This window comes from Hippocampus zosterae, chromosome 17 (assembly GCF_025434085.1).
Source record: "Hippocampus zosterae strain Florida chromosome 17, ASM2543408v3, whole genome shotgun sequence".
In the NCBI taxonomy this organism is placed as follows: domain Eukaryota; kingdom Metazoa; phylum Chordata; class Actinopteri; order Syngnathiformes; family Syngnathidae; genus Hippocampus; species Hippocampus zosterae.
In genome coordinates, this window is record NC_067467.1 from 4968753 (window position 1) to 4994438 (window position 25686).

General features: G+C 44.0%; 2 protein-coding genes and 2 long non-coding RNA genes across 4 annotated transcripts in view; 1 reads left to right on the plus strand and 3 right to left on the minus strand.

Annotated features, from left to right (window-relative positions):
• arhgap23a (Rho GTPase activating protein 23a) overlaps positions 1 to 1928 on the minus strand; it is a 45530-nt gene extending 43602 nt beyond the window's left edge. Inside the window, exon 1 of the mRNA XM_052048355.1 lies at positions 1713 to 1928. Coding sequence (XP_051904315.1) covers positions 1713 to 1721 — 9 coding nt within the window. The 5' untranslated portion in view covers positions 1722 to 1928. The remainder of the gene's footprint in view (positions 1 to 1712) is intronic.
• Positions 1929 to 2415: 487 nt separating this feature from the next.
• Positions 2416 to 3381, minus strand: LOC127589292 (uncharacterized). The gene is made up of 2 exons (XR_007959343.1): positions 2882 to 3381; positions 2416 to 2743 (listed from the first exon to the last, which is right to left on the minus strand). It is a non-coding gene; the product is annotated as an uncharacterized LOC127589292 (long non-coding RNA).
• Positions 3382 to 4506: 1125 nt separating this feature from the next.
• On the plus strand, positions 4507 to 23292 carry LOC127589295 (uncharacterized). Its single transcript, XR_007959348.1, has 3 exons — positions 4507 to 4684; positions 21867 to 21967; positions 23062 to 23292. It is a non-coding gene; the product is annotated as an uncharacterized LOC127589295 (long non-coding RNA).
• Positions 5280 to 25568, minus strand: lasp1 (LIM and SH3 protein 1). Its single transcript, XM_052048394.1, has 7 exons — positions 25235 to 25568; positions 17275 to 17369; positions 12670 to 12754; positions 10363 to 10470; positions 8633 to 8738; positions 8430 to 8530; positions 5280 to 8320 (listed from the first exon to the last, which is right to left on the minus strand). Exons 1-7 carry the CDS (start codon positions 25301 to 25303, stop codon positions 8147 to 8149), a joined length of 738 nt encoding a protein of 245 aa, XP_051904354.1. The 5' UTR covers positions 25304 to 25568; the 3' UTR covers positions 5280 to 8146.
• Positions 25569 to 25686: the final 118 nt, after the last annotated feature.

Consider the following 25686-nt stretch of genomic DNA (forward strand, 5'->3'; position numbering starts at 1 on the left):
TATTGACCGAAAAACTGCGCTTGACCCTAAGCAATGTTGACGTTTCAATCATTCCTTTGGCCGGTGCTCCTTTCCCCGCGCTTCGATCCAGAAGGATGTGGCAGAAAGAGGGCGCTGGCCCTAATTCTGTGCCGGCCCGTTGTACTACTTTCCACATTCGCTCTAACTTAGCTTAGCACAGACGCTACTGTCCGGCTAAACCAGTGCCAAAAATGTTACTCGCATTAAACGTGTGCTAACTTGTGTCAAACCATATTTCAAAGGCTCTGATGATGCAAGGTGTGGTTTACTACCACAGTATAGTGGTAGCTCGGCTAACCAGTTGGTTTTCATGTGCGCCTGCAGGAGTACTGCCTGGATAATGTTTACTCTCATGTCTCTGAGTATGTTTGTACTTGTGGGTCGTCTCCAACACGCACACCCACAGAAAAGGGAAACACAAGGCAAGGATAAAACTTGAGCGGACTTGCTGCTAAACAACAATCATAATTCAGAGTCACATGACTCACAGGAAGTGGCTTAACCATATTCGCCATAACCATATTTGGCCATGACGTCACTATTCTGCACTCAAATGACAGCAGTCAGCAACTTATAAATAGCGTTTAGCTTCCTGTGCGCGATATTGTCCTGTAAGCTACACCGCTATTGTTTTGTTGGCAATCGAAACAATGAGACACCATTTTAGTTATATCTGCACGAGCTAGTACATGCATAAAAAGATAAAAAACTGAATAAAAATAACATTTCACGATGTTGGGACCAATCAATTAGTTGTGTCTGAGGAATCAGACGATTTTAGATTGTCCTTGAGACAATACCAGACCCTGACCCCTTGGGTAGATAGACAGCATAGCCAAACAGCATTTTGTAGCATTGGCTCCATAGTATAAAGTACATTAAAATATCATAAACATTCTAAATGAAAATGCATTGGCTAATGCAGCACATGGTATAATAACTAAAAAATATGTAACACTACAAAGGGTGCACTGACAGATTCAAGATCTATCATATTTTTGTCTGATTGTTTTGACACGTTTTTTCAAAGTTGCAGCTAAAAAAATATTCATATTTAAAATTTATAAAAAATATAATAGTCATATTTTACAGATGCAGTCCAGTGAATATTTTTTTCTGTTTGTTTTGCAGAAAGATTAAAAAAATAAAAATATGTGCAACAAATGCACAATTGCAAAGCAAAAAATATAGATTATTATTATATATATATATATATATTTTTTTTTTTTTTACAAGACGTGCATTCGCTATTTCACATTAAAAATGATGACACATACATTCCGGGGGACAGCAAAAACTATAATAAACATTCTGCAGCACTATATTGCATTAGCGTGTACATGTTTACCTCGTAAACCGACCAGTGATCGTGAAGCCGTGTCAGACTCATTCATTACACACGGGCGAGCATCATTTGATGACATCATCTCGACTTCTGCCATGTGAGGCTTACGGGGCAGGTTAAGACACGGGTGGGAACACCGGCATGAATCGAAGGGCCGTGCCAGGGCGTGTCCACCACACTGGGCGGGATGCTGGATGAGGTCACGGGATGCACACACTTGTTTGAACATCTACGGAGGTTGCGTTACCTCTCTAAGGGACGTCAGCGGAAGGGATGGCACCAAAGTGGCGTTGTCATTCAAGCAATGAGACGGAACCCCTTCCCTTTCCTCGCGTTGCATCCTCACCTGCTCCATGATTTCAGCGCGCCATGGCGGCTCCCCAGGCTCCCGGGATTCTTCTTCTTTCCCGTGCGGTATCCCCAACCAGTCTCCTCTTCGTCTTATCCGCGGTTTGTCCCGTTTCCAGATGGGAATCCTTGCCACCGAAAAAAATGACTCCCGCTCTCTTCCGTCGTACACACACACACATTGCTGTTCGTGCCTTTCCCTTGGCTCCTTCCCCCTCCCCCTTTCCCGCTGCAGAGGGTTAGGGCAGCCAATCAGAGGGAAGCAGCGGGAAGGGCGGCTGCCACCTGATTGGCCTCTGCCCGAGTGGTGACTCCCGCTCCAGCTGTCCCGCTCATGCTTCCCTAAAAACCTCTGTTGCCATTGACAACAGAAACCAACACGCTATTGGATAGATTTACAAGCTCTGCCGCCTTTTTCGAGACAGGAGGGGGAGCGGGGGGGGGGGGGGGGGTCCTTTGACAGGGGCATGTCGGGACATGTAGTCTCCTGTGTGGCGGCAGGGAGGGAAAGTCACATATCCTTCCCAGGGAAACTCCCACGAAGCAAATAACAGGAACTCTACAAGTGAAGGCTGGAATAGGACGGCACACGCGCACACACAGCCACACACACGTAAACTTTCCAAAGTTTCCAAGATGGATTGCAACGTAAGTCCAAGGGTGCCCAGTATTGGCAAAAAAGCACCACATCTACCACGCGATTTTCATTAGAATCATCTTTATTGAACACAAAATCGCTGATTAGTAGTATCATGATAACAAATAAGCTTTGGTGGTAACTGAAGGGTGAGTCTTCATGCGTGGGTGAAACTGATAATATGATAAGTGAGTTTTAAACCACCGTATATGCTTGACCGAGAGGTTTCCAACCAGTATTGTGTTGATTCGCCACAAAAACATCATGGACTAACTAATTCAATCATTCGGGAGAGTCCATCTGTCAGCTTCTGCATGGAGAGGCCTTCATGGTCCTCCCACTGGTTGTCATCACTGATACAGACGAAGAGGTCCAATTGCTTCAGACGTCACCTGACAACAAACATTATTTGGACATATTTCATATAGTAACACGTTTTTTGTACACACACAAAAAACACAGGTAGTATTTTAACGGTACCATCGGCAAAAATAATCAGATTTACGTAATGCTGGTAAACGCAACCTCACCCTCGTCCGGGATGGAGGCATCCCAGATGCAAAGCAAGGGCGCCTCCTCCTCTTGTTCCTTTTCGTCGTCCTCCACGGAACCGCCATCATCCTCACAGCATGTAAATGATGTAGGACAGGAAGACTAGGCCCATGATGGCAAAGAACATTAACACCATAATGTCCACCATAATTGCGATGACGACAAATTGGTCAGCGAGAAGCGAAGCGACCGAGGCGCGAGCAGAAGACTTCGGCTACAGTCGGAAGACTTCGGAAAAGGGCAAGAGGAAAACAACAACACGGATTTTTTGCAATGCAAAACCCCGAATTAAGTCAATTGACAACAGTATTTCAAAATTAAAAATTTCGACTTGTTTATGTAATGCTTTAATATCGTTTATGTGACTCTTTATGTTTGGTTGGCTATAAACGTATAATATGGGTTTTCAAGTCGACACCTGTCAGAACAAACATGGGGCAAATTAAATCCTACCAAACTGCATTTTAAAAGCATTCGAATCCGTTTCAACGAATGTGTGCTTGATTACTAAAACCACACACGCTATGATGAATTATAAAATATTATTACTCCTTAAAATGCTTATTTTATTATGGATAAACGGTAAAACACCGCAGTCGTATCATTGCAGGGTAACTGCGGCAGGTGGCGGTAAAGAGACGTAATTTATTTCCCCAGAGACGAAAACTCAAAACCCTTCCTTGCTTAATGACTGTTGGAAAGAGTCACGCCCCTATTCGGGTGGTTTGAAAAAAATAACAGCAAACGGCCCAGGGGTGTCAAACTCAGGTCCTGGAGGGCCGTTGTCCTGTATGTTTTCCAAGTCTCCCTGTTGCAACACACCTGATTCAAATGAACAGGTTCAATGTCAGGCTTCTGCATGCTGCTGATAATCTGATCTAGATTTTGATGAGGACGGGGAGTGCTCGAACCAAGCAATTTTGACCGCCAAACCACCTGAGTAACAAACATAATTGAATTGACAGAATTATTAAATAATAACATTTGGAAGTGCTTTGACAGGAAGTTATATACAGTCGCTTGAAAGACTGACCACTCTACAGTCATTCAGTACCTGACACACAACTTCAGAGAAAATAGGTTCACTTGAAGCTTCAGTTTGAGCTCTGCGGGCAAAAATTAAGATTACAGTGAATATAAAACATCTGCTTTGACGAGATGCACACTTGTAATCTTTGTTCAACCAATAAATCTTTTTAAATTGAAAAAATAAAGATTGATAAATGTGTGTTATTGATTTGATAGTTCTGGGGAAACAATGTCGCCGTTTGGATGTGCTTGTGAGACTTTGGCCATTGCGTGGAATGTGGAACAATGAAATGGAAAAGAAAACACTCGGATATTTTTCTAAACTTCTTGAATCGAGCAGTTTTTTTCTTCCCTCTCCTCCAGATTTAGAAAAGAGCTCATGAGGAACAGATGATGCTACCATGAGTTAAAAAAACTTGCTACTTGGAACATATGAGGGTAAATGATTTGGGGTATTGCTAAGAGATGTGCTCTAAAATTGTGTGTTGCATTTATGTTTGTTATATCACAGTGTTCCTTGAATTCTTTGACGCTTTGTAATGAGGCAATTAATTCTTATACACCGTCAGAGGGAGGTTGAATGTAGTTATTCCTTCGTCACAATGGTAACTTGTTGATCCTGGAAGCAGTCCGTGCTTAGAAGTGATACTACTGCTGCTGAGTACCACTCTGCCAATGGGTTATTGCCCCAGAACTCGACAGAAGCCAGGACTCAACAGGAATATTGGAAGCTGTAACGTACCAAGATTCTGGTGAGCATAACTCAAGACTAATGCAAAGGCTAGCACAATGAGTCGACACATTTCTGAGATGTGTAGCCCCTCGTGTAGACTCGTTTTTGATGGGGATGAGAAAAACTATCAATTGTGAGAGGCTACGTTTTTAGGAGTTGGTGACCAGTGGTCTAAACGATCAGATTTTGGAAAATATGAGTAGGAATAGCCAAAATGTGCATACAATTCGGTGAAATGCCCTGGGAAATGTGTTGCATGTGCTCTCAAATAGGGTGTTGTAACTTATTTCATGCATGTTTGTTACATAAAAGTGTCCCTTTGATTATTTATTGCTTTGTAATAAAGTTCCAGTTTCACATTTACGATAGACTGGCAGGTCATATGTGCCGGTAGTTGTTCTCCTGTCATTATAACAATATTTTAACAGTTTATTGACCCTGTAAATAGTCGGACCCAATACCTCTGCTGCATAGTAGTACTAGTCTGAAAACAGTTATCTAGATGTTCTAGGACCCCATAAATGCCGAACGTGAGCAAAACAATGCTAACCAATTTATGTAATTTTATATGCGTAGGAACTCAAAAGTTTATAGGTGGAGTAAGTCAAACAGTCTTGAGAAAATGACTTTTATTCAATCTGCAGAATCCTCAAGTACAGTTTTAAGTGCTGACAGGAGATGATATCAGGTCCTAACATCCGACAATGTCATGTACTTTGTGGCAATATGCATATGCTCTTTAATTCCTTTTTTTTTTAAATCATAAAATTATATTTAAAAACAAAACACGGAGATGCACAAAACTGGTCTGCAAACTTGCAACTGTGGGATTACGGGATTCCTAATATGACATGTACATACACCGGTAAATTGGAATGACGAGAAGCATGGAATGATGGGTCAGAAACACAGACGGTGAAGGCTTGGTAGAGGCGAGGACGGATAACTTGGACGAGAGAAAGCGGAAGAGGGGCCCAAAAAAAAAATGTAATCATGAGTCAGGAATGACATTTGATTCCATCCAAAACGGCAAATTCCGTCGAACGTCTAATCTGAGAACAAATGACGGCAGGCATTTAAGTCTCAAAAAATGTTTTAACACCCTAATAAAAAAAAAATCCTATTACTCCCTCTTGACCATATTATAAAACATGCCCTCATCGCAGTGTTTGATTAAGAATACTTTCAGAGATGACGTACACAGAAAAAGTTGTCAAAGTACTCCGTAAAGCGTGACGAATGGATCTAACAACCAATCAAAGCCTATGTCGGGGAACAAATAATGTGTCGGCATGCATTTGATTGCGCAATCAACTGCATGCCGACGCATTTGTTGTCAGACTTTTTTTTTTCCAAATGACAACCCTCAGCCGCAATGTTGGGTTTGAGAACGAGGATAGAGTTTAATCGGAAAATACGTACACAGAAAAATGGTTATTGTACTGCTATACTAGCCTGGAGCTAGCTGCCAGGCAATTAGTTACAAGGACTTTCCAAAGTAGCGCAAGTCACCATAATTCAGGAAACAAAAATTGTGATCTACTCTTTCACGCTGCCAATTCCCCTTGTCACAGTGCATGTTTTGAGCATGGGGAAGTAGTTGTGTAAATGGATGCAAAAACAAACAAACAAAAAAAAACTAATTGCTGTCATAATGCTACGCTAGCTTGACAGACTGGCCTTCGAACAAATGAAACGCTAGCTGACATGCTACGAGTTACATTTTAATTTTCGGGGACTATATTCATATTTATGGTGGTCTTAGTGCTACACAGACTTGCCAACCACTAAAACGCTAGCTGACACCTTATTAGCTACAAGTAAAACTTTTTTGTGACAAAGTTGGTATTCATAGTCATTGTGGTGCGATGCTTGCTTGGCGGATAGACTTATTGACCAGTGAAATGCTAGCTGAAGAGTTACTAGTAACAAGTTCATATTGGTCGTTTTATGCTTGACATAGCTTTTTTACTGACCTACCAACCCGTTAATTTAAACACGAGCCGAGTTTGCTGTCCCTGACGGCCAAACAAGTTTCTATGCTGACCAGTAGGAGGCTGTGCATGCTTAAAATGTTCTGAACTCGCATACTTAAGTCTAAAAACATGAATTTGACCGATAAAATTAAGACCCCCCACGATTCCTTTTGCCACCATCATTCACATAGAAAAATTCCTGACGCACAATGACGTCTATAATGACACAATTGTACACAAATGTCAACTATCTATGTCGTGAGAGCAATGCCAGAAAACTGCACCCCCAAATCAATCACACCCCATTGTCAGAGACTGGTCACACCGATAAATGGTCATAACTACAAATTCAACTAATCATACGCTTGCTGTGAGTTTTCGGGCACCTCATTGATCATTGATATTAGCCGTCAGCATTCCGCTCACTCCATCACTGCTCCTTTATCCAACTCCCACTACCTTTTTTTTTGGTTTACATTTTATATAAACTCCTCCACCTTCAGAAATTGTGTTGCTGGTTTATTCATTTAATACACTTGACAAATTTTCCTGTTCAAAATAAGCATTTTACAATCACAACAACAAAAAAGGCAAAAAAAAGAGAAGAAAAACAAGCACGAGATAGAAGTGGGTTGGTAAATAAGTCAAAGACATTAATTCACATCTCACAGGAAAATAAAGATTGGAATGTTGTAGCGGTGGAATAAAAAGTTTTAAAAGGTGTCACAATACAGAGTTGTGCTGTGTTTGCTAATTTTGTAGCGGGGGAGGGGGGGATGTCGCATCACGCGAAACAGAAGTCAGGTGTCTAACATATCGTTTGTGTGTGTGTAAGACTTCCCCATCTTAGCCCCGTTCCCTTTTGCGTCTATCCGACACCAAAAAAGAAAGAAAAAAATTAAACTAATGACAACAGCAGGAGCTCAGGATTCCAGTTGAACAACATTACCCAAAATGCAGTGCGTCACATCAGATCTATAAATACATTAAGACTGAAACGCTGTTAGGACGGACAGCTGGCTGATCCGAGGGTTCAGAGATCAAAGGAATGCACAAACGTACAAGTAATTCCAGCAACTGAGATTAAATTTATCTTCCAGTCTTGCGGAGGAAACACACGCAACACAAATAAAACACCATCTGTGCGCCATGATTTAGAGGAGACTTTCCATAGATTTTTTTTCCCTTGCATTTTTGCTTCATGTTGCGCTGGGGGGAATGTTAAGTGCTATCGCCAGGATTGAGCTGACTCCCGTATCGCGATGAAGGGGAAGGATGATGAGCGACATCCAAAGAGACAAACATCAGCACAGAGACGGAAAACATTTAAGACAGAAGGCTTGAGGTTAGCGAGCTGAACAGCGAGAAAGGGATCGGCAAAGTGGGGAGGCAAATCAAGAGAAGCGGCATTTAAGATGAAATGGCACTGGGCTTTTTTTTCTTTTTTAAACTCCTTTCCCTCCTTTTCTCTACCTCTTCTTTCTCCTTTCTTCTTTCTCTCCCTCTCAAATTGCCTCCACGTAGTTGGCGGGCAGCATCCCTTGCTGGTTGGTGCGCTCCACGCGGCCGTACATCCAGCCCTCGTCGATCTGCTGCACGTCCACGATCACGTCGCCGTCAACGAAGGAGACTTCGTCTTCATCGGCGGCGGCATAGTCGTACACCGCCCGGTACCGTTTCTGTGGACAAAGAAAAACTTGGTTCAGACACTTTACGGCATTTAAGGAAAACTTTAGCTTGGGAGCCAGTGCATCGCCGTGTTGGGTCCACAGCTGACGGAAAACGTACCCCGGCGCTAGGAGGCGGTGCGGCGGCCGCCGGACGCACAGGCTCAGGAGCAGGTTCATAGTGGTAGTTCTGAGATGCGGCAGGGGGCTGGTAAGCTGCGGCTAAAAACACAATTGTTCGACAAAATGGCCGTTAAGTGTCAAGTGAGAGAAAGTTGCGATAGACACTCTGATGAACGGCGACTGGTTTTGGAGCAGGACTACCTGAAGGAGGGTTGCCTGGATGCTGTTGTTGGTAAGTCCTGGTCTTCTCAACGTCCTCCTGGAGGTGTGGAGTCTTGCTCTTCTCAAACTCCTCATGGTACTTGATCTAAAAACAATGGGGCAGGGGGGATAAATTTGATTGAATTAGTCAACAGTCACCAATTCGCAAATCACCAGTTGTGAACAACCAGAGCTTCCCGCACCCTAAAAACCAAATGCGTTTTTATGAAAGAAAAAAAATGCAATCCATGGTACAAAAACTATGCATTTCCCTTTATAACCACGAGGGGGCTCCCACTCGCAGAACGCAGGCGCGGGAGATGGGTGTGGGGACCTTCACTGAGTGCAATAACACCTCCAACCTCCAGACGCTGACAGGATGTGACATCTTGCCTGGCAGGAAACCGGGGCGTGTGTCATTGCCTAGCAACCGCCGCTGACACACTGGCGCAAGCAGGTGAGGTGAAGCGTGGGCAGTGCGAGGGGGATGTCCACCGACGGGAGCAGAACCCCCCCCCCCCCCCCCCGCCCTGCCCCTCCCAGACTTTTTTGTGTGGTCAATTTGAAAAAAAAAAGACAACGTCTCACTGATGAAACTAGCCTTCCATGAATAGAGGCCTGTCAACAGACTGACTCACAGCACCCCCGGGTCAAGATTTATGACCCAGCTCTCAGACGCTATCAAAGGGTCCACTGTGCTTGGCGGTGGCGGCGAGGAGTCCATTTGCAGTGGTGAGGACAGCAGGCCAAGTGATGGGGGGGGCACGATGTTCTCAAGAGCTATACACTGCTGCGCGAGAGGCAGATTATGATTTGGTTTTTTTTGAGGAACCGTCTGAACGGATGACTGGGATTAACAGGAAGTGGCCTGTGCTTCTCGGTGGGAAGGGAAGACAATAGAAGAAGCGCAAGATGGCAGAGTTTGTGATAGGACGAGCTGGGAGTAATTACAAGCAGATGTGGCGCCTCAATCTCGACTCGTGCGGCTTTTGCGTGACGTGTAATGTACCTTTTGCCTTGGCCATTAGCCGTCGGCCTCCACTTCTGACTGTCATTACAGGTCGGGAGCCATGTGCGATTCCCGTGGGAATAGTCTGTGGCGGAAATGGGGTGTGTGTGTGTGTGCATGAGTGCATCTTTCGACTTCGCTGCTCTTATTTGCAGGCTAATTAATGGCTCTTGATGTGGGGCGCCGAGCGGGAAAAAAAAAATCTCACTGATGAAAAAGTACTGCAGCAAAACCCAACTATTCAGTTAGTGATCAAGTCACAACGCAAATAGAAAAAATGTGCAAGCAATTGATGTCCCACCCATAAAAACATTTATAATGCTCATTCCTATATGAATAGTTGAAAGTAGTCCTGGAGTGTACGTTTTTAAGCAGCTCTCTCTTACAAGCTGATTAGCTGCTTTGCCAAAGCGATCCGAAACCTTTCTTTGCATCATCTTGATATGTTTACCACCCTGCTTTCTTTTGAAGGGTGCTCATTAAAAAAATCAATACAATACTTCGGAACTGGTGAAAAGGTGATGGCAATGAGCAGTGACGAACAGATTAGTGAGCCTGAGCTAATGTTCACACAACTGCCGCTTGTCATTCCAGCAAGCTCGGTCGGGTGCGAGTGGGCATACACCACGGTGAGAAAACGGAACGTGTTAGGAGAGGGCGGGCAGGGAAATTATTCAAGAGAAAGAAAAAAATTGGGAAAATGGGAATCCTGGACACTTACATTGCTGATTTGGTCCTGTGATTTCTTGAGTCTCTGCAGTTCTGGCGTGTCTGTGACCACGGTGAAGGATTTCCCTCTATTCTTTTCGAAATCCTCCTTGTAGAGAACCTAAGTAGAAAAAAAACCCCTCTAATCATTAGTTGATCAATCAGACAAATAAAATTAATTGCGCAAATTGACATGCATGCGCAAGCGGCAGCAAGACAAATCCAACAACATTATTCATAGCCATTGATTTACATTCTTCATTGTAAACTTCTTGAACAACCCAGAGGAATGGGATGCTTCTCCTCCAAGCAAATTGATTTGATTTCTATGAACTTGGGACTTTGGGATGACTGGATTGAAATGTTTAGCATGAAATCAAATCGGCAACCATGTGACAATGGCTGAGCAGTGAGTTTTGTAACACTCACTTCCTGTTCCGTGGAAGGGGAGGGGGGAGGGTCATAGGTGGAAACCATATATGGGCACGAGGAGATGGTGTAGTGTTTTTTTTTTCCAGTTATGACTTGGCGGGTTAGGTATTGAGGTTTTCTTTGTTTTTACCAGATGCATGGCACTTTCTTCACCCGCCCAACACGTGTTGTGATTCAGTGTGCGCATGCCAATGTAAACCACGAAAATCAATTTGCTTTTTTTTGGGGGGGGGGGGGGGGGGTAAATGCCTCTGGCTCTCGCTCTCTTCCAATCACATTGCTGCTTTACTTCCACACCCCCTTCCCACCGTGTCCCCTTTTGTGCGCCTTCATTCATATTTCATTGCATATGTATGAATCTCCCCTCGCCCGGGAGATCTTTCGACTTCACTCGGTGGATGTTACAGTTCCTCTTTCAGCCAGGCTCCTCCCTCCCCTTTTTGACGCTTAACACCAAAGCCCTGTTGTCTTTCTTCCCTTTTTTCCCCCCTTTCTCTCTCTGCAGCCTCCTCCTCTTTATTTTTCTCCATCGCAAAGTCTCATAATGAGCTTCCATAGCGCTAAGGTTCCCATAGCAATGGTGTCAGAGCACACCAGCGTCCCCAAATAAACCGTTTTATTCAGCTCGTGATTCTGCGATCGACAAAACACAAGATGACTCACCGTTATTTCTGAATAACGGGCAATTGCTGTTGATGCGTGACTGAAGAGTAAACGGTGCAAAATGTTAATGAGTGCATTTGAAAAAAAATCCAATTTACATATTTTAATTGACAATTTTACTCATGAAATAACATCCTGTTCCCCGTCGTATATCACATAATCATCCTGTGCTGATATTGGCTTGATTCTATGCTCCAACATTTCTCTTAATGCAGTCATTTGTAGGTCCGGGTAGTATACGGCAGTTTTTGCACGTCTGTCTCAGTTTTGCAGATCAAATTGTCCATAGTTTTGTTTGTCTTCATGCGCTGCCCAGTCAGCAGGGAGAGGCTTCGGCTCACCCGCGACCCTAACCGAGGACGAGCAGTATAGAAAATGGAGAGCTTTAAAGCGAATCGCCACTATTCACAGAGGACACGGACAAAGTACTGCCATGTTTTAGTTTGTATTAGTTTCAGTATTAGTTTAGAGTTTTTTGTTTTTATTTTTAACATCACGTATTTGTGGCATGCATGCATGCAAAAAAAAAAAAAAAGTGAACCAAATATTGTGTAATTTTGTCAACTACAATTCGCAGATGACTGTTTGACCTTTCCAAATTCCGAACCAGGCGAATAGTTCACACTATATGCATGTTGGCGTGCACGGACTGGAATGAGGTTACATGAATAAAAACACCATCTGTCACTCAGCCCGTCAGCTATTGTGCTCTTCACCCCAATACTCCACCCCCCCCCCCCCTCCCCACCCCTTTAACATGTAGTCTAATCTGTTCTGTTGACGCACTCAAATAAACCAAACAAAAATAAAAACACTTCTTTCCTGAAACCCTTTTGATTTTATATGTTTAGCAGGCAGCCAAAGCAGGAGCAAGAATTTGCCGGGCCATTTCATTTGCATTTTTGGAGCCATTTTATATGACAACACATGACCTGGTTAAGTCTGGAAGGAAACAGTGGGTCCATGTATCGCTATTAAAATGGCGAGCTGTAATTTCTCGTTTCAAACGAGCGTACGTAAGCTGTGTAAATAGGGCTGCCGCTGACGAATCCACCAAGCCAGGTTGTAACGTTTGTTGGAAGTGATCTGATATTGGCGTCAAGAATCCGTTTCACAGAAGGAAGTGGCCTTTAGCATAGCGCTCAAGAGAGTGGTCCTTTGAGGGTTAACTCAAGTGCGGCTTTTCACTGTGTTCCCCACAGTTGGAATTGGGACTTGGCCTTACCTGGCTCTGCATCTTGCTCTGCTGTTTGAGACGGATGTTTTCTGGAGTGTCAGCCACGCAGGTGAAGTTTGCCCTGGGGTAGTGTCTGCAAAACACACACACAAAAAAAACAAAACATACTCAACACTTAAACGGCTAGCAAGCTTTGGGGCCCCCCTGCCCCAAAACTGTGGGGCATTTGTTATTCACAGCGGTCATCTAGTTGAGTTAGGAGCCTCCGAAGACCGAAGGCGTGTGTGCATAACACACAATGTGGCGTCAGGGGGGGCGAAGGTAGCCAGAAAGAAGAGGAAGTGAGGCTTTTGTGTGTGTTTTGGGGGTAACGGGAACCTCAAGGTTGCAGTGTTGTGGACGAGAGCTGTATAGCAGGTGTGTGTGTGTGTGTGGGTGGGGGGGGGGGGTGCAGGGAACGCAGAAGCAGGCACATATTCATGGGTGATGTAGCAATGAAAGAAACAGCATGTGACACGACTATTGACGCTCACAGTACCAGGGAAACTGAAAAAACATTCTGCATCGCATGGAATCGTCGAATGACAATATTTTCAGGGAACAAGAATGGAGCATAACCACAATAATGTCTCCTGTAGTTTTCAGTAGGTGGTCTTTTATCCAAAAGGAGACTGAGGGCGCCATCGTAGCGGAAGATAAGTAAGGAGTAGCTTTGTGGTCACCAAAAAAAGGCAAAATGGCAGCTCCGCCGAGTCTTACGTTCAAATGGCAAACGCGAATTGGACCACAACTCCGAATGCCTCGAGGGGTTTTGGGCGACCTGAAATATATGGTCTCACTGACTGCGCTGGCGGCGGGAAGCCCATTTAAGCCGCCTGTTTACAGCTTCCCTGACAACACGTTCAAAAGAAAATCTGCTGTAATCCTGCTGTGATGAAGGACTGCGTCGGCCTTTTTTTTTAACAGAAAGACCTCTAAATTAGAAAACAGTGTGACCAGGAGACATTGGCATTAAAAAAATCCTCTGAGCACAACAAGGGCTAACACACACATCCATTGGGCTGACAATTTTTTGCATGCTAGCTGCATAGATCTTGTGTTGCTGAATGCAGGGGTCCTATTTGGTCTGACAATATATTTACTGTATATTCTAATATGAATTACGGTACACATGAGACCTGCTCCTTTCTTTCATCTGGTACTCGGTAAACCAAGATGCTTCGGGTTTTGTTGGATGCACAGATTTAGCTTTCTTATTTACATTTCCGCTGTACGCGCCACATGCATGAATCAACACAGCGATTGAAAAGCGGCACTGGGGTTAAACAGTATGAGTAATTGTTGCCTTGTCCTGTCATCGCTGATAAGTCTTTGCCAACTGTCCTTGCACTAAAAGGGCCAGTCGACTGCTACACGCGCACAAAAATGCACATTGAGATGCTGGAAAAGAGTGCATGTGTGTGTGTGTGTGTGTACACTCAACCATGCGTACGTTTTGGCGCGGGTGAGTCACAGGAACGCTCATAAGTCAGTCATATTGCGCAACCTAATACAGTAATGACTCACATTTAACTGGGTGGCACATGCACAAATGGCGAGCGCAAAAATGGCAATTGGGAGGGGTAAAAGTGTGTGTGTTGAGGTGGCTATGCTCGGCACACATGAGCACACACACTCAGTATTCAACTGAAGGCCTGGAAACAGCAAAGGGGAACATTTTAAGAACATCCCACCCACTCAACCCTGTTACGGATCATCTTTAGAGACACTCCGCACCCCTCTCAATTAAATCTGACCATCCCCTGTGAATATCATGTTTAGTCCGCGAAGAATCCACAGGAAAGAAATACACAGAACATTCAAAACGCTTCCGAAAAAGGGACAAATGTGACCATTTCTCCTCGTTTCTGATCTATGTCGGACAGATTGTCAAATGTCCTCTGTTGTGGGCCGTCAAGTATTTAACGTGCTCGACCTGCTCGTAAAACAATCGACAATCGTAAACGGTGAACTATAGGGTTGTGCCGGGCTACGACTTGATTTTGACCGGTTTTACGACAAACCGCATGAACGAGAAAGTACGAGCTACACAGCAGCGGGCCTATGAACAAATCATCTAAACGAGTCTGGCGGGTTTGCAATGTCGGTGCTATTTGTACGACTCGCCACGTTTCCTCCTCCCCTTCACATAGTTGGAAGTAGCATTAGCGCTAGCCAGTTTTGCTCACTCCATATATACGGTATATACTGTATAGTATCTGTCGTCTCTATGCCTGCGCCCCACTTGAGCAGCAGCGCGCAAGAGCAATAGAGATCATTCTTCAGTGGAAGGCTCGATGATACAGATGTTGTTTACGCTCAAGTGGACTGTTTTAAACAAATGGGAGGCGGCCAAATAAACACGCTGCGAAAGATTTTGGCTTCTGCTCGTGCCAAACGAGACAAATGGAAGAGGGCGGAAGAAAGCCAAGACAAGGAGAAGCCAGACAAAAAAAAAGAATGTCCATGCTAGAACAGGTGTTATATAAATCATCAGAGTTTGAGTGACAGGTGGTGTATTAATACAAGAAAACAATATGTTGGGAAACTGGAAAAAAAGTTTATAACCCGAGGCAGGGCAAGTCAGAACTGAATTCTAATAGTCAGATGTGTTGATGGAGATGAGTGATAATTAGTAATCGAACCAGATCGTAATCCTCTGAATCGTAAAAAGCAACAAATCAGCTCACGAGAGATTCCCATGTTTTGTCCCGTCCTCTGTGACTATTTGTGGAACTCAGTCAAATGGTACACAAATAGTAAACCTTAGAAGGGGAAGTCAATCCAAAAACCTCTATGCCGCCCGACTCATCAAACACGGCATTCTGACTAATATTACATTTGTGGAATCAGAGTTAAGCAGTAAAATTCACCCATCTTTGTTCATCTCATGCGGCGGCCATTTTGCCACTTGCGGTTGACTGAAAACGACATAAAACTCGCTCCGAGAGCAACTCTGAGATGGACAAAAGTGGGTCGATTTTGCCGCTTAACTCTTACTCCACAAAATCAATAATCAGAATGCTGTGCTGCAATTAGTGGGGCAGCATAGAACATCATTGTAAAGAAATGTTGAGGGTTGACTACCCCTTAAAACAAAATGGAATGTATCAGAAAGCACATGGACGACCACTGCGCTTGCTCCAGTGTGCCTGGGCCGGTGCGTATGCATCAGGCACACCGGCAGACGCCAGCAAAAGTGAACGCTGTCATTGTTAGCGCCATTAGCAACATCTGTGCCGCGCCTGTGCAACAGGCGGGCCAAACACGCGCTGGTCTGTTATAAGCTTCGCCATGTGAGGTCGTGAGCATAGACGCTGACATTGTGCCGGCGTACTACTGATTTTGACCTGTGTTTTACGACAAAACGCATGAACTAGAAAGTATGAGCTACACAGGGACCTTAAGGAACAAATCATCCTTTGTTTTGTTCCATGTCAGGTTATTCAGTTTTATTAACTCATTCAATGCACGGTATGTTTGCATGAGTACGTGCACGTGCGTCCCCTCCGCCCTGCAATTTTGTGCGCCTGCACGTGTGTGTCGTCTCCACCCTGCAATTTATGCAGATTTTTGTGTGTGATACAAAATGAAGCAATTGCCCTGATACAAGGGTATACGACACATCTTGCACAGCATTCTGGTTTCACTTGGCTTGCTTTTGCAAAGGCATTTTCGCTCTGGTGTGGCATTTGCATGAGGTAGACGATATTCGTGCACGCGGAGCCTCTTTTGATGGCTGCTTCTTACTTTTAGGTGGACAAAATTGTCCTGCTGCTTTCAGAAACTCCTCTCCTTCGTCATGGGGGACCCAAAAGCAATATTTACAGGGTTAATTGTTTTGATCTCTCCATCGGTACTGATTCCAATGCACTCTCCACTTATGACACGCTACTCCACAACTCCACCCATGCACCCCCCCTACTTCTTCTGCAGCATGATCCTGACTGATCCCCTAACACACCTTGCCGCCTGCTGGACAGATTTTAAATATTTACATCACAGACTTCGAGGCGTCGTCAAAACCTTCTGCAAACCGGCGCATAAAGACAAGAGGAAATGACGTGTAAATACGTCCTTGGTAGGCAGCCGTAGCGGGTTTAAGACTGAACTAGGAAATAAAAGTTGTTCAATTTAAGCCTATGCCCGATCTTATAATAACAGCTGATTGCTAGCTGCAGTTTCCACGAAAGTACAGCAATGGAATCGCAATTAAGAAATTGAATTCACTGGCCACAAAATGACTGTTGGATAAAATAAATGCAGAGAGAAGAACATAATCCTGAGGAGAGATTCCGTAGATTCCACATGGGCGATTTAGTGTGTTGCAGCATGAGTGAACAAGCTAGTTAGCGTCGTGTCCTCCTGTGTCACTTGAGAGGAATTTTAAGAATTTCCTTTGTTGACCCGCCCCAACCCACCAAATTCAGCCATTCCTTTCACTGGGGAGGGAGGCACTTTCCCACACCACATATTACTGGACTTTTTCGATCGGGGAGGGAGTGATAGAGTCCCAGACAAACAAGGGTGAAAGGAGGTGGGGGGGTAAAAGGGGCCTAACGTTGGGTCACGACATGCACAAACACAGCGCTTTTAAGATTTAACACAACTTACGCATTGCAGTATGGTCTCTTGGCAAAACCTTTGTAATTCTTCATGTTTAGAGACATATTGCAGGTCTCGCAGCGGAAGCATCTCGAATGCCAGTACTGTCAGGAGACAACAACAACAAAAAAAAACACATACGTCAATAAATCGGGGAACATTTCCAAACAAGCGACAAAAGGCTGATTGTAGGCAAAGCTCACGAGCTGGTTAAAGAGACAAAAGAAAGAGGAAAAATGTCAAACTATTTTCAAGAAAATTGCATGGTGGCTGTTTATAGCCGTCTAGGGGCAGGGCTGGCTGCTTATAAAAGCAACACAAAAATGTGCCTCATCTGTATATTTATCCTTCTAAACTTGAAACACCGCTCAGATTCGTAGGATTTAGAACACCCAAGTGTCTGCCAGGTCGCTGCTAATTAAAATCTTCCACCACACTTGAGCTGTCCTACAAATTCAGATCAAAATGGCGGCCGTGGAAGCATTAGGGAGCATAAACGCCAGGGAATGTCAATATACAGAGTGTTTCAAAAGTCACTTTATTACCTTAGATCTCAATAACCGCTATAGAGCAAACTGAAATTTGCTGAAAGCTACTCATCATCAATTTTTGTACCCAAAAAGTGAACACAAAAACCCAAGACATTTTTTATTATCTATTTTGGATTTTTAAAAAAAAAAAAGAAATCTGTAGATATATGGCAAAAAAAAAATTTTGTGTCACATGGCTATGGATTTCGGTTTTGTTGACTGGGCGGCGCTCGTGACTGAAACCACATATCGTTTCTGCCGTAACATTTTTTCAGTGGCTCTTATGAAATCACCAGCATGTCGTGTATGGTGCAGGTATTGTTTTTGTCTACTTGGTCACCAATTCTACTCAAACCCTGACTATCAATTCTATTTCAACAGCAGTTAAAATAAAATGAAGTCAGGTGTGTTTATATTGATATATGGTACTGTTTTGTGATTTTTTTTTCTGTTCAAAGTATGTGAAAGAGGGATAGGAGGGGAGTCTTTTTCATATTTGGTGTGATATTGTGAAATCCAGAAACCACTTTTTGGTCACCTCGCAGTCATGCGTTTCATTCTCAACAGGCCTTATGGGTTGAGGCCAGGAAACCGTCCCTCCCGCTCAACAGCCAAGTCAACCTCTCTCCACCCTTTTCCCTTTCTCCTCTGGCACTGAGCCCGGTCTTCAGCCTTCTGAGAGGCATGGATGACAGGGCAAACTGGCAAGACAAGGGAGGAAACATGGGGCGGGGGAGAGCAAGAGGAAGGGATGGTCGAACAAGGAAGGAGAGAGAAGGCCGGGAAGGGAGCGACATTGTGGTTATCGTCATGGGAAGGAAGGGTGGAGGAGGATGAGTACAAGGAGAGGACGAAGGAGCAAAGGAATGACAAGACCCTCTTGGTCATTATCTCCTCACAAAGCAAGAAATGCTTCAGAGCGTCAGAATGGCTGCCAGGGAGGACACGAGGTCCAAATCAACTTCACCCTCATGTACGCTGGCGCAACCGTCAATACATCAAGCTGCTGTCGAGTTCCAAAAAGTCAAAAGAGAGAAGAAGACACAACACACAGCAGTTAGCCTAGCTTGTATTGAATGACTGCAAATGCGGTTCTGGGCTGCTTTAAAGGAGCAGCTTCTTCCTATCTGGAAGTGGCGGACCATCGGGAGCGCCGTGTGCTGACAGTGGGCCGAGTGTCGCGCGTTTTGTTTCATGGTGGTGGACAAGCAAAGACCTTTTGGATGTACAGGAAGTTTCGATTGCTTGCACTTCCTGCTGCCGCGTATGCATTCGCACCATTTTTTCTTTGTCATCTGTGTAATGAGAAGACAGACTGTTCCTAGGCCATTAGTTGATCTACTTCAATTACCGTTGAAAGGATACTGACCAACCAAAAACATTTTAAATTGCAGCCCATGCGGTTTTAAAATGGCATTTTACTACATGATAATTTTGATTCAATGCTAGAAAAGAAAAAACGTGACCCGAAGGGAACTTAGTTAATGTAACTTCCTGTGTATTATTGTACATCCCTTGAGGCTGTGCTTTTTCCCCAAAAGGAGCAAAAAGCCAAAGAAAAAGCAAACACAGACTAAATCCTGGGCCAACTGCTGAACCTGTAGCGATTTGACCTCAAATGTTTTTGTGTGGCTATAGAGGCATTTATTTTTTTTAAATGTCAACCAAACTCGTTGCTCTTTTGGGTGTGCACTTTCAGACGCTGCATTGTATTATACGTTTGTATTGTCCATCCATTTCCTTGTTAGTGAGCCGGGGCCAAATGCAACCGATTATGGGCAAGCGGCAGTACGTCCTGTACTAAATCAGACAAATGCAAGCAGTCAATTACAAATCGCACCTATGGACACAACGAGCCTCAGATGAAGCAAAGATGCAAGATTTTGGAATGTGGGAGGAAGCTGGTGTACCAAGGGGAGGGGCATACTGAAAAGGGAACTTTATATTCTAAAGTAGAACCTCTTGAAAGTGAGGCAGATGTGCTAACCGCTAAACCACCGCGCTGCCCAAAATGGTATTATTACATTTATAGATCTGCACTAGGAAATACAGCAAGGACTGCTCTTGAACTTTGGATCTTGCCAAGAACAAACACAGTCCTCGGTTGTACTAGTCTGCTGATAGGTTAATTATTTGTTCAGTGCCACGCAAAAACCTGCTGATCCGCATTCCGCCGAGACAAACCTCGTCCACCTGATGTGAAACGCCGCTGATTTACTTCCTCTTGCCACACGGACGGCGAGCTGCATACACACACGTTGCGCTAAAGGGTTATTTTCACTCAAGCACAACCTGAACTTGAAATGCCACTATGCACATCGACGAGTTCCTTTCCATCGCACGCCTGTTGCCTTTGTTTTTGCAATGGCCACAAAGCTATTAATTTCGACACACCAACGCGGGGAGAAGTCAGTAATTAAATTTCACAAACCTGTCCTGGCAATGATGCAGGCGGCACCATGCCTATACAGAAGCATCCCCGAAAGGTGGGAAACAGCGCAGCTGTGACCCCTGGGACAAATATCACAAAAGCCAGGAAAGTCCCTGTTTGACATCTAGAGTTGTCACAATCTAATCGCAAGATCGGAATTTGGTCCGGAATTTTCAGATGATCTGTATCGGGTAAAAAGACTCGATTGACAAAACAAGAGACACTAGCCTATTTCAATTGCACCCCATCTATTAGCAAGCACGCTCCTGAAACAGCACACTATCAATTTGCACTTGTATCCATTCTCACATCTTGGTGCACTCGAAAAATGTCCTGTTCCAATTCAAAGTACACATAAACCGAGAATCGACGTAACGGTGGCTTTCACAGCAGTGCAAAATGTGCTTCAACCGCTTTGACGTCAGTCGCCACACAGACCGGCATTAAAATGTCACCTTTCACGGTGAGAAATGGCTTTCGGCTGAGATTGTTCTCCGCACACGATAAACCAAAGAGACTAATGCCTACACTTATTCACCGCCATCACACACTCCCTTCATTGTGTTCATTTGTTTTCAAACAAAATGAAGCAAAACAAAGTGTTGACTAAGTCCAGGTGGCTGCCATTTTGTACTTTTAAGAAGCACAGCCTAGTCGATCATCAGTTACAAAAGCGCGACCATGTCGGGAGTTTTTGCTTTACGGCAGACGTGACCTGGCAATGAGAAGGAAAAATTAGGACACTGCGGAGATGGAGTCCTAGAAACAGCCATTTAAAAAAAATGTCTGCTTGCATCTTCACGGCTCAAGGGCATACGCGTGCGTATGACTAGAGATTACATGCGTTACACTGAATGTGGGTTATATATGTGTCCACTCATGAGCAAACATGCTCGGTCAAGCTCACAGGGAAAAAAAGCGGACACAGTGGACATAAGAGGGTGCGACCCCACAATAACAAACCTTGAGGGACTCCAAAGTGGATTTTTATTATTTAGTGGAGTTTTCCCACTCTACCTCGGCGTGTCTGAAAGGTTAAATCTGTCCAGATTTAATACATGAATGCATAACTTTTTAAAACCTAAGCATGCATTTCATGCCCTGAATTTAAGACCGTTTTAAATGCAAGACTTTTAAAAACCTATTAAAGCTCATAAACGTGCTTAGCACGCACATCATACTTCATAGGATTTAATTAAGAACACGCATGAGGGGGGAGTTAGCTCACAGAATAGAGGAATGATGGTTTTAGAGACGATATAAATATATATTCCATTTACAAAGCAAGCACCAATAAGGGCCAAGCATGAGCAGACCTGCTTCCTGGTTCTGATGAGGAAGCGGAATCATACATTGACTCAGGTGACGGTCACAGGCTGCCAAATATTCTGAAGTTGCTGTGAGCATCTGGAAAATCGAAGTCAATTCAAAGCAAGCATTGCAAACTGTTCCCTCGTGTCACCGTTTTCTATAAATGGCATTGACGTGGAATTGTGGAGGGCGAAGGATATGGTATCGCAGCCGTGATGGGTGACATACTGATTGCTGGCATGGCTTGTCGACAGTGGTGTGATGCTCAACATTTGGTAATCATTTCAGCGTGTGTAAAAGCCCCGTACTTTGACTTTTTTTTTTTCCAGCCGTTGCTCTTCCACATAAATGGCAGAGACAAGGAATGGGGGGAATGAAGTGAACCATGGAATTCTTTTGGACGTAGTAACAGCCGCGATGAGGCCTGCGTGTACTTATTATTCTCTCAACAACCCGAGTCATTTTTTTCACCTGTTGCATTGAACGTAAGTAACACCCAGTTACAGGTTTCCACGTATACTGCGCTTGGACAAATTGACGGCTTCAAAACCAAAGTGACACAATCCCTCCCATTGTCTCAGTGGTGCAAGCACTCAATGAGTTATTCTACCATCTCACTTTTACCTTACCCAGAACTCCTTGACAAATTCAAGGAAACATTATTCCGTTAAAGAAACACTGTCTTGAAATGAATATTTTAAACCAGCAACAAGTTGCTATGTCTATGCTAACTAGTGCAAGTAGCATCAGCTCGTTTCTGCTGATGTCACTTCACAAAGCGACTCATTTTCTCAGAAATAAGTAGCAACACTCTCAGTGGTGTACAGGGTGTCCCCATACAAAGAAAAAATAATATATTCCATATGTACATGGTTCTCATTTTTATTTCTTTATGTCAGATAACTCCGAGAATGCATCTGAATAAAGAACAACGAATTGAAATCCTCCTGATGGCTGGCTCAGCAAGGTTTATGTCAAGAAACGTTTATTTTTCTATTGTACGGAGACCTGTGGATTTTGATGTTATTTGGGAAAATGTAATTGCTTCATTTTCTTTATGCCGTCACTAAGTTAACAAATATTGTGTGCTAAAAAATAATATGGATTGGTTTAGATGGAAAAATAAGTATCCATCCAAATTAGACTGATCCCATCAAGCGGCAATATTTTTTCGGACCGATTCAAAATACCTAATCCTTCACAAATCTGCCTAAATAGTTGACTACGAGGTAATTGTGAGGAAAACCGCTGCCTTCCTTCCTTCCTTCCTTCCACATTTTACCACAAAATCCCTGTTCAGACACAAAACACGAGCCTTATAGATTACTCCCAATGGGCAGGAACTATCACTGCTCACAGCAAGGCAAAGGAAAGGAAGAGTTCCTGTCTTTTGGTATGCATGCCCCGGGCAGCTCTGCTTCTACTGGGCTAGACAGGAATGCAGCTGTCACACAAGTGAGCCTTTGTGGGGACCGCAGCATAGATGTAAGAAAGGAGGAGATCAGGTAAAGGCTTTTTTTTTAGGTGGACGAAAATAGCAACACAGCAGGAGCAGCAGCAGTTGACTAAACCGGTCACCCGAGCTGACCCGTGAATACAAGCAGCAAAGATAAGGGGGGCGGACTCAAGACCACCGTGTGCAGAGCGCAGAAGTGAAATGGAAGTGAGAGACGAGCGCGGCAGAGTTCTGACAGAGCATGTTTCATGTGGGTCCGTCTGCCGGGATGTGCTCCACCTCTGGCCAGATTCCACAGCACAGCCTATGAGCGAGCACGCATGACTCTTAAATTGTTGTTAGGTGAAACAGACAAAACATCTCCTGAACAAATGCATTTGCGGAACGCCTTAGTCATAGTGCATTTTTAAGACTTCAGATTTATTCTCATTCATCAAATGTGACCACAGCATTAGGTGACATATCATCTAATTTATGAGCAAAGTAAAATTCCGAACGTTTTTTTTTGCCCGAAGGTAGACTGAACACATTTCTACATGAATGTGGCATTTGTAAGACCTTTGGCCAGCAGATTTGTGGCTAATTAACTTCGAAAAGCCAAATTTAAGACCGCCCAATACCTTTTAAAACACGTGTGGACGCCAAAGGAGTCATATAGTAAACACTGGATGTAAAAAGGCACGTACAGCTCATGTTAATGGAGATTGTGCCCATGTCAACAAAGTGGTCATTGAGAGGGATAGATTTTCAACAGCAATTCAGACGTCCATTAGACAGATCCTCCAGCTCTGTTGCAAGAAGCAGGCCACACCCACAGCTGGAGTTGCAGCATGCATGCTCTGGCTTGTGTGGGGCCACTAATTGTGCACAAGTTAACACCCTTCTAGGAAAATAAAATACAACAATGTCCAATATGTAAGAACATGCATGACCACAGGATCTTGCAGTGGTTCTTGTTCCTCATCCTGATACCCCAGTGGGCAATACGATTGATGATTTGGCACTTGAACATAAGATTAATAAACCTCCTCTTTGGAATTGAAAGAGAATCTCAATTCAAATCATCCCTCACTTTTGGTTTAGGGAGAGTGACAAATTCCAGGTTAAAGGCAGTGGGGCAGCCATTAACGGGAAATTACATTGGAATGGCTACATTTAAATCACAAGGAAGAAAAATGCCTTGAAAATGAAAAATGACCCAAAGGACGGGTCATTTGGATTTAAAAACAATGGTATGATAGTTTTAATGTAGAGGTAACATGATATGAGTAATATATAGAAAACAAGGGGAGGACTACATAGAGTTTTCTACTTCCTACTCCCTTTGAATATTTAAACTACACTTTATAGATATCTTCTTTTCATTTTTATGTCTGTGTGTTCATACAAATTGTTCCATCAAGTAATAAATCACTAATGAGTTGTTCTCAAAGTGCAGGGATTGCCCAGACCCGGTCGGGTTTGTTTGTTGTTTCCCCATAATAAATGCAGAGGTTTTATCACAAGAAAGAAAGACGATCAGTGCCCTTCTCCAAAAGTACAACAAAATAACAAGCACTGCCTACTGATGCTGCAGTGCTCATTTTTTTCTCACACTGATAAACCACTAGATTTCACAATTGATGAGATTTTGCCACCTGAGTGTGAGATTAACACTCATGTATGGGATTGAAAACGAATCTCGACAAGATAATCATCTATGGGATTAACGATGGGAGGGAGTGTGACACGTCCCACAATGGGTCCCAAAACGCAAGCCGATGGCGGAAAGGAAGCCCCTGACAGCAAACGACCACATTCTAATTGTTCAACCGTGAATAAAATTGCCTTAAACTGGAAGTGGGTGTAAAATTTTGCGTGTAAAACGATGACGTAACGTTTTCGAGAGTCGCTATCAAGGTGCAGGCCCCAGCCAGGCTCGTGCTCGTGTGCTGTTTCCCACTTTACAATGCCGAAAAGGTTTAAAAACAAAGAGGAAAATATCATTGAATCATATTTTGGCAGCCACGTTCCAAATTTAGATCTCAAATCAAGGGGTGTTACCATAGATAGCCGTTAGCTCGCCATACTAGCCATACCTGTGCGTCCCTTAAGGGTTCTGGCTACTCGTTTCATTCACAAAAAAAAAATCCGGAAGGTGTCTCCCTTTTATAGCTAAAAAACCAAGTCTAAATGGAGCGACTGAACATTAGTTATTTATAAAAACAAAAGTGACCAATAAAAGGATTTCAGTGCGCTTACCTTGTCCAGACAATTGATTTTTTCCGTGGGGTAGACGACGAGATTACATCTGCTACACAGCGGATTCATGTCGGAGGAATGCTCGTCTTTAGCAAAGCTAGCACAGGAACCGACGACGAAACGAGCCCTTTTCTGTCTTCCTATTCCTCTCTTCTCTCTCCTTGAGGTTTATTCGCCCCCCAAACGCGCACTGGAGGAGTAGAGCGTTAAATGTTAGAGGGCAGTGGATTCGCAGCTGTTCTTGTCGTCGTCGTGTAGCCGCACAGCTGGCTGTCAGTAGCCCACACTGGGTGCGAGAACCAGCAGCCGATGCGAAAGGCGCGCCCCCGACGCCTCCTCTTCCTTCCCCCGCTGCCCCTCCCGAACCGACACGCTCGCTCCCGTTCCCAGAAGCGTAGGAGGCTCTCCTCCGATTTAAAAAAAAAATCGTTAAATATCGTCACATATCGTCA

Excerpts from the sequence above, each read along its gene's own strand:
- lasp1 (XM_052048394.1), bottom strand. The coding sequence starts at position 25,303 with ATGAATCCGCTGTGTAGCAGATGTAATCTCGTCGTCTACCCCACGGAA. Across the intron at positions 10,471-12,669 it reads AGAGCAAGATGCAGAGCCAG|GTTCTCTACAAGGAGGATTT; the intron begins GTAAGGCCAAGT and ends TTTTCTACTTAG. Across the intron at positions 8,531-8,632 it reads TCCAGGCAACCCTCCTTCAG|CCGCAGCTTACCAGCCCCCT; the intron begins GTAGTCCTGCTC and ends TTGTGTTTTTAG.